The following is a 16,957-nucleotide window of genomic DNA, read 5'->3' as shown; positions in this document are numbered from 1 at the left end:
CATTGTTTAATTATAACTCAGAGCCGAATGAGAAAACGTCTCCATATAAGTGGCGTGAAGTCCGAATTACTTTGTTCAGAGATGATTATACACTTACCGGTAACTCACGGGACTTTAAATCCGACGGTTTGTTAACGGAATCCGGCATGTTAAGTCCGGGAAGTACCATCTGCGGCTAGGAGGCTAAAAACTATGCTAACGCTAGGCTGGTTAGAGAAGTTTGAAAAGAGCAAAGACTCAAAGAAACTCAGAGCAGGACAGACGACAGTAGCTCGGACACTTAGACCGGGTTAACTGTCTCACTTTACGGGTTAACTGACAAATAGCCGGGTCGGTTACCGACGTAATGAGGCGTCTTACCTGTTGATGACAGGGTTGCTAGAGCTAGCAGATAGCTAACTCCCGGACAAGTTGATGGTAGTTAAGAAACACTAACCAGCAGCTGCTAGTTAGTTAAACAACATGACGACGACCTGAAGGAGGAAGTGAAGGAATAACAGGAGCACAGAGACACTGCGAGGGCTGAGACAACAACACAGCCAACCAGGAAGACTTCGGACGCACGCGCGCACACGCACGCACACACCGGAGGACGCCAGCATTTGTACTTAAGTGAATTACAACTTTGACTTATTTATAATAGCAGAAACCGTTTTTGAACTTTTATTTTTTCGAGAACTTTATTTAAGTGTAACCTGATCGATTACCCTCAGACTTGGATGATTACCTGTGCTAACAGGCCCCGCCCACAGGTGGCGCTCAGTTTGACTGGATTACTGAGTTTAAAGGAAATAATTCCAAATGCGTTTAGGATGGTGTGAGTGTCATAAAATACACACATCTACCACAATAAGGAGTAGATGTCAAACTCAAACTGAATGAACAGTAGACACACAGGTGAATGAAACCTGGAGAAACTCATTTAAAGCACACCTGTATTTTCTCAGCCCCGCCCCTTTACCCCACAACAGCAAAATACATGTTACAGGTCAGAACTGAACCACCGGTTTAATGAGTGATTGAGTTTATTCTGCCTGGTTACAGATACATGCATCATGTATGAGAAAGCCTGCTCCCCTTCTTTTTACCTGCACGTTTAACTTCTGATTCAAACGGGTTTTTCCTTACCGCTGTTGCCAAGTGCTTACTCAAGTCGTGAGATCGTTGGGGATTCTCTGTACTGTTGTAGTCTTTACTTTATAATATGAAGGGCCCAGAGGCAACTGTAGCTGTGGTTTGGTGCTACATGCATGCATAAATTAAATTGAGCTGAAGGCTGTTTCTCAGCAGCCTGCTGCTGGGTTTGGGAGAGAACCGGTTATTAATGTAGTGGAAGCTGAAGCCCGACTGATCAGAACCTGTGGACCAACATCGGTGAGTTCCTTGCAGTAGCCCCTCACTGATGTCAGCGGTTCCAATATTGGTCCCGGTCTTCAATCTGGCGGACATGAACAGAAATAGGAGCGCTGCTGGCTCAGCGAGGCCCCTGAGCTCCCGGAACAAACCCTTTACTCTCAGAGCCAACCTGCCACTTCATGCTGACGTCCAGTTATAGTACCGAGACCTTCCGGCTTTCTAAGCCTGTCCAGCGAGTTCAGTTTGTCCCAGGTGACCAGACTGTAAATGAAACAGCTGAAGTCAGGATACCTTTAGAAATGAGTGAAACTGCTTTAGATGTTGAACAAACTTTCTAAGAGCCCTCCCACATCCACCAAGACCCTCAGCAAGGTCCTGCAGCATCTCCGGAACCACCTCCAGCAGGTGTGTGATGATGTCACCTCTGAGCAACGACTGAAGGAGCTCCAACCAGCTGCTGGAGAGGTGTACCTGATGAAGTTGTAGACTGTGGTCATGTTTAACATTAACGCCGGTCACCGCAGCAGGAGCTGCTCGTCGGAGCGACACAGACATACAGAGGCAGAACAGAACGAGCTTTATTCTTTATTCTTCTTTCATTTGGAAGAAAAATAAAAATGTAATGAGGAATCAATGCCCCGCCTCCCCCACCCTGAAATTAAACACATTCGGGTTGGTATGAGGACAAAGATGAAGACAGTTTTATTGCCATAAACTCAAGGAAAGGAAAGTTCTAACAGTTGTTTATTCAGAAACGTTTCTGCATTTTACCTCCAAGAAAAACAAAAAAAAAACCACATGATGTCAAAGCGACGCAGACCCACACCTGAAAGCTTTCACCTGGGCCGGGTTTACAGCCAGTTTCCTGTCGGGCCACAGAGAAACACACAGAAGTTACAGGTTCCAGACCAAAGCCCCATCTTTATTGTACACAATCAACTTTACAACAATTTATCGGTGGACGCTGGCGTCTGACCCACACTGAAACCACCAAACAGCACAAAAAAAAGAAAAGAAAAAAAAAAAAAAAAAAGCTTTCGGTTTCTTCTGTTCTGTCGGCAATGCGGCGTGCTAGCGCCACCGTCTGGTTGGGATCTGTGGTGGCGGCTTTAAATGACTCAGTGCTGTAATCAAAGACAGATGGAAGGAGAAAAAAAGAAGGAAGAGATGAAAAAGGGGAGCAAAGGAAGGGAAAAATAAAAGTTAAGAAAAACACTTTGAACTTATTTTGTCCTCCCTGATTTTTATGAATGAAAATCGTCTGCCTGGATTCGAGGGACCGTTCAGAGTCCAGAACATTTTCACTGCTTTAGCTGCCGTCAAGTGATTTAACCTCGCTCAGTGCGAGTACGACAGCGCTGCCATCATCTTTTACAAAGTACAGAGACTAACTGAGCTTCTCACAGATTTTGGAGGGTGGTGGGCCTGAACAGGAAACTTCAGAGCACATGGGACCACCTGACGACATTAAAGCAGTAACAGTTCTGCACATATCCGGTCGTTAAGTGATGACGTGACGAATCCTACTTCCGGGTCTAAAGTAGTCTGCGTTTAATATGGCTTTTGTGTTGTTAACATGTTTAATGTTTTGTATTTTCTTCTATTTGATCTCAAAAAGCTCCTAAAACAGTCAGTGATCACTGTTGACCTCCCTCGGCTTTTATTACCACTAATCATTTATTTAAGCTCAGTTTTTAAAACCTTAGGATGTAACTACAGCCCAGCCCATGCAGCAGTATATGAATGACTAACCTCGTATTGTGGATGGATTATCTCAGTTGTTCTCCTGGCTGAAGTTTGGTCCTTTTACAGCATCCTGCCATGCGATTACATTTGTTCCTGACCACCGAGAACACTCACGTTAACTTTTATCGAGTGGAAAAAAAGTTAGCTTGTTTATATTATGCTAACATAGCTGTGTCGCTAGCGGTCACGTAGCACATCATTATATAGCAGCTAGCCCAACTTCAGTAACCCTACAAACGTCACTGCTGTTTAGTTTTCTGTCTTCATTTATGTTGGAAGTGATAACAGAGCTGTACGTTTTAATTTGTTTCCAAAACCCCGCAGGCAGGACATGCTATATTGTATTTAGATAGAAGCTAGCGAGCTAACTCCCTGCTAACTTCTAACTCCGTTAAACGTCATAAATTCCGTTTTCATGGATGCCTGGATGTTAAACTCAGTTGTTACACCTGGTAGAGCAGAACGCTGATCATTTTATTAAAGATGAAAGACTTTAGACAGTTTTTAACTCTCAGTAATGCCACAGTGATGTTTGATATATGGACCTGCAGCGGAGTTTAGACCCAGACACGGCTAGTGACGTCAGACTTAACGACCGGATAGTTTATGAAGTTTGAGAATACGCCTACACATTTAGTCTCAGTGAGCCTGTAAAAACCTGTAAACCAAACAAACGGAGACACAATCAATAGAGACCGGGCTCAATGTCTTCACTTATTTCTGCTGTCATTGCTGTTGGTGGTCAAACTTCTCTTACAACATTTCCTTAACATTTTCACCAACATTAAATAAAAGCTGGTAGATTTTGTTTCCTACAAAAATATGACGCAGTTCCTGAGAGAACAGTTCATAATCATTCAACTCATAATAAGGCGAACGGTGACTCAGAGCTAATGTTTCAGGAAAAGTTAAAAATCAAATGGGAAGAGCTAAAAGAAAAAAAAAAGGAAAAAAATAGATACAATTAAATTAAAAAATATATATAAAAGTTTTCAGTGTGGATCAACAGACCAATCAGAAAAGATTCCCTTCTGTGTGTTCAGTGTGGGAGGCATTGTTAAAGCTGATTGGACAGGACACTGCCACATCGCTGCAAACCCGACAGAACACAGCCAATCAGAGCCTTTTCAAACTGTGCTGCATTCAGGGTCTGTTCTTCCACAGTCATAAATCAGGAAAACTAGTAGGATTTAATGATTCCCGAGGAGCTGTCTCCTGCACCTGAATGCACCGTTTTTTGATTTTTCATGTAAAATTCTGCAGACAGTGAATGCAGCACCTGTCTGTGCTAGCAGAGCATCATGGGAACAGAAGTCTAAAGCTTTTTAGCAGTTTACTTATTTCATCAACTGGGTCTGCTGTGGACACCTGAGTGGGCGGAGCTTGCTGAGAGCCAGGCATTAAACCCCACCCACCCAGGACGACAAGCTGCTGTAACGCTAACCAAATCAACAAAAGACACCAAAGATTAAAACAACAAAACAACTAAAGTGGGGGACATTTTCAACCAATCAGAGTGAGGGGGCAGGGCTGTAGTTCAACAACTATAAAATACAAAAAAGAAACACTAAAAGACTTTACAGGTTTAACCTCCGAGCTTCTTTCTGTTGGAGTAAATGTGGGCAACCGTTGACCCAGAAGAGGATGGGGCGGGGCTACAGGACAAAGCAGGTATGACATCACAGAAAGCGGAGGTGGCGGTGAGGGGGCGGGGCAGAGAAACCCAAAGACGGAACATGCATTGACGAGCTGCTCGCCGTGTTGTGTTTACAGGTTTATTACTGATCAGAGTGTCAGAGTGCGATTCGTCTTTATTCCCACTAAGAATAAATATTCTGCTCAAACTGAACTCAAACAGGAAGAAGAAGAAGAAGAGGAGGAGGGCAGCGTCCGCTCGCTCGCTCGCTAGCTGGCCGTCTGTCAGGAAGGACTAACTGTGGCGTCTAAATCACCCCGTTTGGCGTTTCTTGGTTAAAGTTCGCTCTCGCCCCCCTAACCTCCCTCTCCCCCGCCCCCTCCCTACGGCCGTGCGGCCTTCAGTCTCTTATGGTTTTTCTTTTGATATCACCTCCTCTCGCGGCTTCGCTCCGCCAAAGATGGCGGAGTTGGGGTTGGCGACCTGGTTGAGCGGCTCAGAGACGGTCCGAGGCTTCAGCTGCAGCCGAGGCCGCTGTGCACGCTCCTCTGCAACAGACACATAACAACAGACAGTCAGTGCACGCCGGGGGAACTTCCTGTTTTTAAATCAACAGACATTTTACTTCCAGTCAGGAAAAATCTCAACTGGGGGCTTTTTTCCAGAGAAGCATTTCTATAACAAGCAGGAAACACTCTTCTTTCTAACCCCTGTGTGGGACACCAGGAGGAAGCAAAGCAGGCCACCAGGGGGAGCCTCTAGAAACACAGGTATGTGCACATGCTGTGCTGATGTCACGCTGCTGTGTTCTCAGCTCAGCGTGTCAGGTGTATGCCTCACTGGCTAATCGGACGATCATCCGCTCAGGATTCTGATACTGCGATGACCCTTCCTACTCTCTCTGCTATCCTTCCTCTTCCTGGATTTGTGCGACAGGCGGGTCCTAAGACGTACACACCTGTTAGCACCTGGCTAATTGTTTTCTATGTATTATCAGTGTCACAGTCACTGCTGATACAGCGCTGCCATATTTTACCAAACCTAATCCACCTGTGTCAGAGCGTTGCTGAAAAAAAACAAAGCAGGAAGTCATGTCACCTTCAGACGGTTCCCTGAAGTCTGTCGTTCCTCCGCGTGGGGGTCCGTCTCTGTAGCGACCCATCCCTGCACCTCCACCCCTTCTGTCACTAGGGCGACTGCCACCGCCTCGACTCCGCCCCCCCATGTAGTCATCATCTCTAAAACCTGCAGAGAGACAGGTGAGCAGACAGACGCGCACACAGGTGAGTGTTCAGATAGACGGCCACAGGCGCCCTGAAAGAGTCCAGACCTGGAAATGAATATGAGATGGTTGAGGTGAAGGGCATGATGGGGGAAAAACAGGGTGTGTCCAGCAGCTTCAGGAGGCGGAGCCAGACACTAGTTACCACTTCCTGTTTGGTGTGTTAGCCTCTAACGTTAGTCTCCCTTGCTGGTCAATCATGCCTCACCACCAGAGCAATAATCAGAATATGGCCTCACATCATATATGTAAACAGAGAGCAGTGCACGTCTGCCGTCTAAATATTACTTTGATTAGTTTTACTGCTTTAAAAAAGTTTGGAGGCCGAGGAAATTTTCCTGCCGTCCCATTGGCTAGAACCCAGCTGGCAGTGCCCTGATTGGCCGCTGGAACGCGATGCTGTCCAACCTGAGCTGCTGAACTCTTTGACCGCACCTCCTCCTGGCTGGTCGAAGTCCTCACGGGAGTCGCGTCCTCCTCCTCCTCCTCTGGGAGCGCCTCGAGAGCCTCCTCGTCCTGCAGAGGACACGGGGCAGTTTAACACTGAGGGGGGAGGGGGGGGGGGAGAGGAAAGAAAACAGAGGAGGTGGCAGCACCTCCTGCTGGGAGGGGCTACACTAGAGAGGCGAAGCTTGTTAGTGGTCCATGAGCCAATCGGAGTTAGAGAGAAGCAGCAGCACTCTGAACACTGAAGAAGGTGAAAGGTCAGCAGGAGGAGACGTCAGGTGGCCTCCACCTACCTGCAGGTGACTACGAACAGCAGGGAGGTGAAAGGAAAAGGGGAGGTGTCTGTGGAGGTGAGGATGAAGAAATGAAGCATGAAAGATGAAGAGTCCTCCTCAGAGTCACAGGGCAACATCAAACATGCTTCGTCTGCGTTTCCTTGAAGGCTGGACTTAAATCTGAATCAGATTCAACCGGCGCCCGCCTCCAGCACGTGTCAGGACCTCTCCCCTCTTTTCCTAAGCCCTCATCACTTATCCTAATCACCTTTTCTTGGCCTTGATCAAGGAAACATGGTTAGGAACAGGAGCCAGGAGGTCTTCTTGTATCAGGGAGGTCCCAGCACCACGTGACCTCCCTGATACATTACAGTTTGGGGCGTATCGCGAGCAGGCCCCGCCTCCCATTGGTTAAAATGTTCAACTTTATTCATAAAGCGCCAACAAACACTTGAAGCTTCTACTAACGTCTGCTGGAGCTATCGTTTGGGTACGGGCGCCGTCGAGCAGGGATGCCCTGTCCTGCGTCCTTAACTGACCAATCAGCACAGACTAGCAGAACACTGATGATTTATGGGCAACTCAGCTGCAGAAAAATGTTTTGGTAAAGAATTTGGTGAAAACTATTTTAGCCGTCTTCTGCTCCAGGTCACTGAGGAGCACCTCAGAGCTTTCCCGTTTCGAAACGCACGCCTGATTTTCTCTGGGATCTAACTCCAGCCTGGAAACCTTCCTACCACGTTAGCACTCTTCTTCTCTGCTCGTACCTCTGCCGTCGTCTTTCCTGAAGCCAAAGCCGCCCGCTCCTCGTTCTTGTCTTCGTCCCTCTGCGATGTCCACCCTCAGTGACCTTTCACCTAATAACTGCAGGTCAGAGTTCCTGTCAGACAAGACAGCAGCGTGGCACAACCAGAAAACGTCGGGTTTATTAAATCAGATACTCACGGCGCCGTCGTATGTCAAAGCTTCTTTTAGAGATTCCAAATCGTCAAATTCAACATAACAAAAACCTGAAAGAGACGCAAACAGTCAGACAGGAAGTTTCACCCGAGGCAAACTTCATCATCCCCGACACCCACACCCCCTCCGAACCTTTGAACTTGTCTGTCTCTTTGTCTCTGACCAATCGGACGCTGCGGATGTTGAGCTCTTTGAAGATGATGTCGATGTCTCCCTGCACCGTGTTGAACGGCAGGTTTCCCACGTACGCCGTGAACGGAGGCTCTGTCGGCAGCTCCTTCTGCTTCCTGGGGCCTCCGGAACCGCTGCCGCCACGGGGCCTGATGGGAGGGGGGACAGAGGATCGTGAGACAGGGACACAAGTAAAGAGGATTGTGGGATGTAGAGGTCAGACTGGACCAGAGTTAAAGACAACAACTCTCCACACATTAAGCTCACTGGTCTTCCAAACTGGGAGTGCTCGCTTTGGAGTCTAAACAGGAAATGGCGGGGACAGAAAGACCTAAAAGCTGCAATCGGCCCCGTGATGCGTTCCCAATGACTTTATGAGCTCGGTCGCTCGTTCACGGCCGTTTTGTGAAACGGAATGAGAGCCTGACCAATCAGACGATGCTGTTGGACGATACTGGCTCTCTGTCGATCTTATTAATGAAAATGATCAATAAATGAAGATTTAAAAAAAGAGACAAACAAGTAAATAAATGACTACACATAACGAATGTTGGAAATCTGTCTGAAAGGAAAAACCATCAGCTGTAGTTTGATGAACGATCAGAAATAATCTCACAATCTGCCAGAGCTAAACTTTACATTTTACATGAGTTTTTTTAAACATTTCAAGTTGCTATGCATCAGTACAACCCTTATATGTCAAACTTTAATAATTTGTCTGTAAAATGTCCACAGTAATTACATACATTATTTAATAAGCGGAATAAGCCAATAAGAAATATCAAAATTGTAAGAAAGAAAAGTTGCACACAATAGTTTCCAACCACAGGAAATGTATTTTGAGTCTTCAGAATTTCATTTGTGAGACTCATTTTTATAAACTGGAGCAAAATGACAAACAAAGCATCAAAATAAACCGTTTCCAGTATTCCAGCTTTGACAGGCTTTGGAGGAGGAAAAAAACTACAGTTCCTGCAAAAATGACATCACTTCCTGTTTTCACAGCTAAAGGCACACTGAAACCACACAATAGTTGATGCTCACAAGGTTATGACGTATGCTCCAACATAGGAAGTGCAAAGAACAGCTGATCAGATCACAAATCGTGCGTCTGGAGCGGTTTTTGTGATTTCTGCAAACCCGTTAGTGGAAGCAAACAGCGGTCTGGGAGATGTTGAATGTGTGATACGTAAGTGCACATCTCTAGTTTTATATCCATTTATAGGAATTATTGCTCTAACTTATCATTATAACGGGTAAATCTGCAAATTTCCACCAACTGAACAACAAAAATAAATAAATAATCATAATTGGAATTTATGACGCTTTGAAGGTTGGGAGTGGTGTGTTTACGATGCCAGTAAATCTGTGTCCTGTTGTTCTTATCAGGTAAAAAGACGTTTTTTCCATCTGCTTGACATGCTGCCGTGCACCCGTCAGTGTAGATCTGCGTTTCAGAGCAGCTGGTTTAACCCTCTGTAGCTGCTCAAACTTTGAAACAATTATAAACTACAAACCGGACTCAAAACTCTGAGCCACTTGGTTATCGCTCTGCTGTGTGCTGCTCCACCTGCTCCTGGATCACTGATGGAGGTCTGATGAAGCAGGAACACAGCCAGAGGAGCTTCGGCCATGCAGTTTGGGGTTAAAATGTAGGAGCTGAGCAGCGCGTCAGCCTGCTCTACATGAACAAAGTCAGCCAGCTTGGCTCCTGCTCGCTGCTATTTGGAGTTGATTTGCATCCATCGCTGACCGGTTGTTGTTGCTATGATACAAACGCGCAGCTAAAATCAGGTGTTGCATATAAAACATGCTGGCAAAGGAAAAGTACCGGCACTGTGTTGTGGTTTGATCAAACTGAGGCTTTCTCAGACTGTTTGGCCTGACCATAGATGGACCGCCCACCCCCACAGGCCCACTCTCAGCCTCCAGCACTCGTCCTAACACAGCAACTTCAAACTGAGTGCTGCAACACTTTATACTATGCAGCCACCACAAAAATCCCTCAACATGAGCGATGACCTGACGACCTTTGGCCAGTAATAAAGGATTTCAGACAGGGTTCCCCTGTGAAGCTGAAACAGACCCTCACTGAGGAGCAGTTTTCTCACAGTGTTTCCACATTCACACGTCAAAAGTGTTACCTCAAACTGCCTGCAGGAGTCGTTTAAACTGAAGCAAAAATTTGTGCTGCTCCCACACACCACCTTTTCTTCTTAAACACAGTAACAGCAGAGAAACTGATGAAGCTTTAACTGACTTGTTGGAGGCTTTGTTACAGGCTGCCAGCAGCAGCATCTCCCTGTAGCAGGAATGCCAGTCGCATGCAGAACTCCACACCTTCCACTAGCTTTGGCTTTAAAATAAATGGGATATCTGGGAAACTGGGACTCGTTTTCACAGACACAGACTTATTATAAACAACAAATCTATTAATAGATGTTTGGTTCTTATAGATTATGTTGAGCTTCTTTACGAACCAGTAAAATTCTGACCTACTGACATGGAGCCAGCTGCTAAACTCTTGAAGCAACAGTCTGGATTCAGATCTGAAATCAGCCGTCTAGCACCCTCAAACAAAGCTTCATGCAATCACAGTCTGCTCTGCCTCATTTTGGAGCCATCAGGAGATCATCTTAAAAAGAGTTATACATAAATTTTTCACTTATATTGCAAGAAATCCCCACAAACAGAGGTCCAATAACGTTCAGGACAGCGGTGCAGAGTGACTAGAAGAACAATCAAGACAACATCTGGAGCTCTGCTCCCTCCCTGCAGGACTACAGCGCCCCCCACTGTTTCAAACACAGACAGGCTTCAACATGTGCCGACATGGACCTCAGTGCTCTGAGAAGATGCTCAAGCAGAAGTTAGCACAGTTTGATTTACCAGACATTACCTTCACACAGTTTAGTCTGGTTTCTGTTTTATGTATTGTCTTTGCAGGGCTCAGCCACTCAATCAGCCCAGACTCCTTCAAACTCTACAGCCCACCCTGCTCCAATGGAAGCATGCAATGAGGGGAATTCCCTCCACTCCTAAAATATAGACTTCAGGCCCCATGTTCAGCCCCAACGTTTATCCCCTCTCATCAGATTCAGCTCCTGACAGAACAGCTGATGAAGAAAAGCAGCCCTTTAACTCTTCATCATTCTCTAAACTTTGATTAAAATTTGGTTTGATGCTCCCGAAGAAACAGAAATAAAGATTAATTGCTGAAACAATTAATCGACCAAAAATTAATCTCAGCAAACTTTCGGCAAAAAAACCCTGTTTTCTATTAATTCGTTCATTAAGTCTGTGATAAAGGAGAGAACATCAGTCCGATCTTCTCACAGGTGACTCCTGCCTGTACTGATGTTAAAGCTTTGTGTGCTGCAGACATCCTGAAGCCCCCTCCCTCCAGGAAAAAAAAATCACTTTTTTAAAAAAAAATCGTTTATCAGCAATCAGATAACAACACGCAGTGCCACAGAGCGTAAAACAGCCGCTAACCTGACGGTAAGCGCATCTACCGGCTCTAACCGACTCCCACCCTCAGCTCTGACTGCGACGTGGATGGATGTGCAGCAGGGGACACATGATGCAGCCATGCGGGCAGCCTGCAGCTCCGCCACCGCCTCCACCTAAACCTGCTGCGGCCTCCTTCCCCACCACTCGCCTCCACCGCCTCAAAGCCACACGCGCTGAGTGGGTATCTGTACCGCCAAGCTGCGGGACGATCCACGCTACACTGGAGAGCCTGTTCTTACTGTCTACATCTAGCTAGCCGCTTGCTAACTGTTAGCATGTCAGCTACGAGACCGCGGTGTTTCCCGGCTGATATCTCCGGGATACCCTCATGCCTGCTCGGCCTGTTCAGTAACCGCGGGGCGTGTCGAGCTTCGGGGCCTACACAGCCTGCTCCCCTGACTCGGGGCGGACAGCAGCGGGAAACACGGCGACGGTCCGGTCGAGTTTGCTCTTCGGGGACACAACAAAGCTGCCGTGCACGGCGGAAACTCACCCTCGGCCGCCGCCGAAGCTGCCGTAGGCCCGGTCCCGTTCATCGTAGTTGTCGTAGTCCGCCATTACTGCTGCTTGTGTGTTGGAGGAGGAGGTCCTACACGTCACACACACAGCGGGTTTAGCTGCCCGCAGAGCGCCTGACCGGTGATATCACACACTAACTTCTTTTTTATTAATTGTTTTTTTTTTAATTCAGTTTGAAAAGAAATATTTATAATATAAGCAATGAAAACACAGCACGAACGTGAAAAACACACGAAACTATATGGAATTGTTAAAATAAATACAAAGTAAACAATAGTAACAGTTGTTAAAATGTCATAATCCTGAAGCCAATAAATGTTTGGCCCGTTGTTGCCTTTGGATCGCACTAGTGATGGGAATTCCGGCTTTTTTTAGGGAACCGGCTCTTTCGGCTCCCAACCGGCTCTTCAGGTTGTTTTGTTGCTTTAATTAATTTATTATCAACAACAATATAAAATTATGCCCAAAAGGAATTACTAATGGAAAAAAAACAAACATGTTTTTTAATATATGTTTATTTATAAATATAAAAGCACAAGCAAAGTCCTAAACACATTTCTAGAGTTAACTGAACTTCCAAAACAGAGCTACCTAGATCACCTAAATTTACCCGTTACTACCACACACCAAATCCAGTCGTTGGTACTTCCTGGCTTGTGTAGCCACTAGGTAACAAAAGCACCCTGAAGCACTTCTGTTGTGTCTTGTACATGTTTTGGAGTTTGTACGTGCTTTGTCTCTAGGTGCCACCGTAAATATACTTTTATTCATTCACTCCACATAAAATGTAATAAATGAATTATCCATCCATCCATTCGCTTCTGCTTATCCTTTTCAGGGTCGCGGGGGGCGCTGGAGCCTATCCCAGCTGTTATAGGGCGAGAGGCAGGGTACACCCTGGACAGGTCGCCAGTCTGTCGCAGGGCCAACACACAGGGACAGACAACCATTCACACTCACATTCACACCTAGTGGCAATTTGGATTATCCAATTAACCTATCCCCACAAGCTGCATGTCTTTGGACAGTGGGAGGAAGCCGGAGTACCCGGAGGGAACCCACGCAAACACGGGGGGAGAACATGCAAACTCCACACAGAAAGACCCCGGCCTGATGGTGGAATTGAACTCAGGACCTTCTTGCTGTGCGGCAACAGTGCTAACCACCGTACCATAAATTAATTATATAATACAAAAAACAACTATTTACTTTTCAACTTTTAACTATTTAATATTTCAGCCTTTTCCTTTTAAACAAATTTAAAGTGAAACAACACAAAACACTGCAAACCACAACACAATTAAATATAAATGAAAATATGAAAACAAAAAGAAGATGCACATTCTCTGTCATATGGAGCTGCATGAATAAACTTTCTGAATCCTTTATCATCTGCAACTGAAAATAGTTGTGTATGATTACTATACCTTTGTAATGTTGTTGTCCCTGCCTCTCTTTTTCTCTCTCTCCCTCCCGCTCTGTTCCTGTGCTACTGCCAGTGTAACTACCGCCCCTCCCCCCTCTGCTCAGTGCAAGCACAAGGCTCGCGTGCGGAGTGAAGCGGAAAAAAGGGCGAGAGAGGGCGAGAGAAGGAAAAACCCCACAGTTCCCAATAAGGAGTCAGCTCGCGTTGTTCACTTCAAAGAGTCGGCTCTAAGAGCTGTTTCGTTCACAACCGACACATCACTAGATCACACCACTGACTCCGTTTAAATCATGTGGCCACACCTCACCAGAGCTCCACTATATGTCTGTCCCTCACATGTTAAATGTTAGCCCAGATGCTTTTCTGTCTCAGAAACTGATAAAACACACAAGGTCTTTGAGACCTTTTTTCAAAAGTCTTTCTGTTCATAAGCAATACTGTATTTTTGGAGTAAACATATGAATAAAGCATCTACAGTTGTTGTCAGACGTCTTTTTCCACTCATTGTAATGTCTGATTGATTGATTGATTGAATCTTTATTTTGAACATGTTGAAAAAGTATAAAAAAAATAGAATTAAAAGAGACAAATGAACAAAGCAAACAAAAGGAAAACGAGCAACCACAACTCCAAATAAGGTCCATGTTCAAAAAGGAGCAGGAAGAAGCATAAGCTTATTTAATCCCACCCCTTTTCCACTATCTAGTATCAATAGACTACAGAAATACCTCCTCTCAATTACATTATATGATATGTGTAATTTTTTTTTTTTTTTTTAAATATATACACATATATGTTTCTATCTATCCATACATACGTATATACACACATACGCACATATACACATTTTCAATAACCCCATTAACACCTCAAGGATACACAGCCTACAATTATATAGATGGCGCCGGTGAGGTCGGCTGCCGTCACGACTGCTCCGACCACTTTTTCTTTGTCTTTGTTTTTTAAGTTAGTTTTCAGCGTTTCTAAATCGGCAAAATCATCACCATTGGGTACATTAGGTATGACAGTGACACTCTTGTTTCTATTGGTATACAATGTACTCACAATTCGAAGTTTTTAACTCCGGATCCGAGCTGGCCGAGTGAGATCTCGAGGGAGAACAAAGGGAAGCGGCGGCGGCCTAGAGGGAAGCGAGCCGGCGTCAGGAACAGGCTGAGAGCTCGTGCACACCGCACACCTCTGCCTAGCATCCTGCTCGCCAACGTCCAGTCACTGGAGAACAAGCTTGACGACCTCAGGGCCAGGATAAAGTTCCAGAGAGACATTCGGGACTGCAATCTCCTCTGCTTCACCGAGACATGGCTGAACCCAGCGGTGCCGGACCACGCCATCCAGCCGGCCGAGTTCTTCTCGGTTCACCGCATGGACAGGACACGGGACTCGGGGAAGTCAAGGGGAGGCGGCGTGTGTTTAATGGTGAACAACAACTGGTGCAACAGTGCGAACGTTGTTCCTCTCACACGCTCCTGCACACCAAATCTGGAACTACTGTCCATCATGTGTCGTCCTTTTTATCTACCTCGGGAATTTACATCGGTCATTGTAAGTGCCGTTTATATTCCACCACAAGCGGACACGGTCACCGCCTTATGCGAGCTGCATGAGGCACTCACACAGCACCAGACACAACACCGGGACGCTGCGCTTATTGTGACGGGGGACTTTAATAGCGCCAACCTCAAACGCGCAGCGCCGAACTTTTATCAACACATCACCTGCCCCACCAGGGGTGAAAGGACACTGGACCACTGCTACACTACGGTCAAGGATGGCTACAAGGCACAATCCCGCCCTCCGTTTGGCAAATCTGATCACGCCGCCATCTTCCTCATGCCAAAATACAAACAAAGGCTGAAACAGGAAGTTCCGGTTCAGAGGAAGGTCGCGCGCTGGACGGATCAATCGGTGGCCGCGTTACAGGACGCACTCGATGACGCAGACTGGGGCATGTTCAGAAACAGCTCCGACGATGACGTCAACGTGTTTACGGAAGCGGTTGTGGGATTCATCGGGAAACTAGCGGATGATACCGTGGAGACAAAGACTATCACAACGTTTCCCAACCAGAAGCCGTGGGTGGATAAAACCATCCGCGACGCTCTGAGATCCCGCACCGCTGCCTACAACACGGGACTCATGACGGGGGACATGGACCCGTACAAAGCCGCGTCATATAACGTGCGGAGGGCGGTGAAAGAGGCGAAGCAGCGCTACGGGAGGAAACTAGAGTCACAACTCCAACAGAGTGACTCTAGGAGCCTGTGGCGGGGACTAAGGACAATAACGGACTATAAAGCACCAACAACCGGTATGACGAACGCGGCCGTGACTCTGGCAGACGAGCTGAACACTTTCTATGCTCGCTTCGAGGCTGCAGCTAAGGACTCCAACAATGCTAGTGTTAGCGGCGCTAACGGCTGCAGACAGGAAGATACTGCCAGCACCGGAAACGTGCTCGTCATCTCCGAGCATGAAGTAAGGAGAGCCTTCAAGAGAGTGAACACCAGGAAAGCAGCAGGACCAAACGGCATCCCAGGTCGTATCCTAAGAGACTGCGCATACCAGCTAGCTCCTGTGTTCACTGAGATATTCAACATCTCTTTATCTCAGTCGGTGATCCCCACATGCTTCAAAGAGTCCATCATTGTTCCTGTCCCGAAGAAACCCCACCCTGCTTCTCTCAATGACTATCGCCCTGTAGCCCTCACCTCAGTAGTGATGAAGTGCTTTGAACGCCTGGTCAGAGACTTCATCATTTCTTCACTACCAGACACACTGGACCCACTACAGTTCGCTTACCGTCCAAATCGTTCCACAGACGATGCCATCTCTCATCTCCTCCACACATCACTCACTCACTTGGACACTAGAAGGGGGAATTATGTTAAAATGCTCTTCATAGACTACAGCTCTGCATTTAATACCATAATTCCCTCCACACTCACCACCAAGCTGGAGCATCTGGGACTCAGCTCATCTATGTGTCAGTGGATCTCCAACTTCCTAACTGGCAGACCACAGGCAGTAAGGATGGGCGGACATGTCTCAGCCTCCACCACTCTCAGCACTGGAGCCCCCCAGGGGTGTGTTCTGAGCCCCCTGCTGTACTCTTTGTACACATATGACTGCGTGGCCACTACCAGCTCCACCACCATCATCAAGTTTGCTGACGACACCGTCGTGGTGGGCCTGATCTCTGATAACAAGGAGACGGCCTACCTGAAGGAGATTAGGAATCTGGAGAACTGGTGCCAGAGGAACAACCTCCTTCTAAACGTCAGTAAGACAAAGGAGCTGATAGTGGACTTCAGCACTAAGCAGGAGAGGAACTACCAGACCCCCGTCATCAACGAGTGCCCAGTGGAGAGAGTGGACAGCTTCAAATACCTCGGAGTTCACATCACGCAGGACCTGTCATGGTCCTGTCACATCAACACCGTGGTGAAAAAGGCCCGACAGCGTCTCTACCACCTCAGACGCTTGAGAGACTTCCAACTGCCCTCCAAGGTGCTCAGGAACTTTTACTCCTGCACCATAGAGAGCATCCTGACGGGAAACATCTTAACCTGGTTCGGGAACAGCACCATGCAGGACAGACGAGCTCT

The 16,957-nt window shown here is 46.7% G+C and overlaps 1 protein-coding gene across 4 annotated transcripts; it reads right to left on the bottom strand.

Annotated features, from left to right (window-relative positions):
* Positions 1-2,035: 2,035 nt before the first annotated feature.
* On the bottom strand, positions 2,036-12,024 carry eif4h (eukaryotic translation initiation factor 4h). 4 transcript variants are annotated; one of them, XM_086262671.1, is made up of 8 exons: positions 11,880-12,024; positions 7,835-8,022; positions 7,688-7,752; positions 7,510-7,606; positions 6,429-6,536; positions 5,837-5,983; positions 5,171-5,286; positions 2,036-2,480 (listed from the first exon to the last, which is right to left on the bottom strand). In XM_086262671.1, exons 1-8 carry the CDS (start codon positions 11,942-11,944, stop codon positions 2,475-2,477), a joined length of 792 nt encoding a protein of 263 aa, XP_086118797.1. In that variant the 5' UTR covers positions 11,945-12,024; the 3' UTR covers positions 2,036-2,474. The 4 variants fall into 4 exon arrangements, with proteins under 4 accessions (XP_086118797.1, XP_086118798.1, XP_086118799.1 ...); XM_086262672.1 differs by having other exon boundaries at positions 6,456-6,536; XM_086262673.1 differs by lacking the exon at positions 6,429-6,536.
* Positions 12,025-16,957: the final 4,933 nt, after the last annotated feature.

Source organism: Aulonocara sp. 'chitande type north' Nkhata Bay, linkage group LG14 (assembly GCF_057382095.1).
Source record: "Aulonocara sp. 'chitande type north' Nkhata Bay isolate Kocher_YH1m ecotype deep benthic linkage group LG14, A_spYH_male_GT1.1, whole genome shotgun sequence".
Classification (NCBI taxonomy): Eukaryota; Metazoa; Chordata; class Actinopteri; order Cichliformes; family Cichlidae; genus Aulonocara; species Aulonocara sp. 'chitande type north' Nkhata Bay.
This window is presented reverse-complemented; position numbering and strand designations above follow the sequence as displayed.

What these genes read in the sequence shown, in the direction of transcription:
- eif4h (XM_086262670.1), bottom strand. Translation starts at nt 11,944, where the DNA reads ATGGCGGACTACGACAACTACGATGAACGGGACCGGGCCTACGGCAGC. An exon ending in AGAGACAGACAAGTTCAAAG is followed by an intron (nt 7,753 to 7,834) that starts GTTCGGAGGGGG and finishes CGTCTCTTTCAG; the next exon opens with GTTTTTGTTATGTTGAATTT. An exon ending in CTTCAGGGAACCGTCTGAAG is followed by an intron (nt 5,287 to 5,836) that starts GTGACATGACTT and finishes TGTCTGTTGCAG; the next exon opens with AGGAGCGTGCACAGCGGCCT.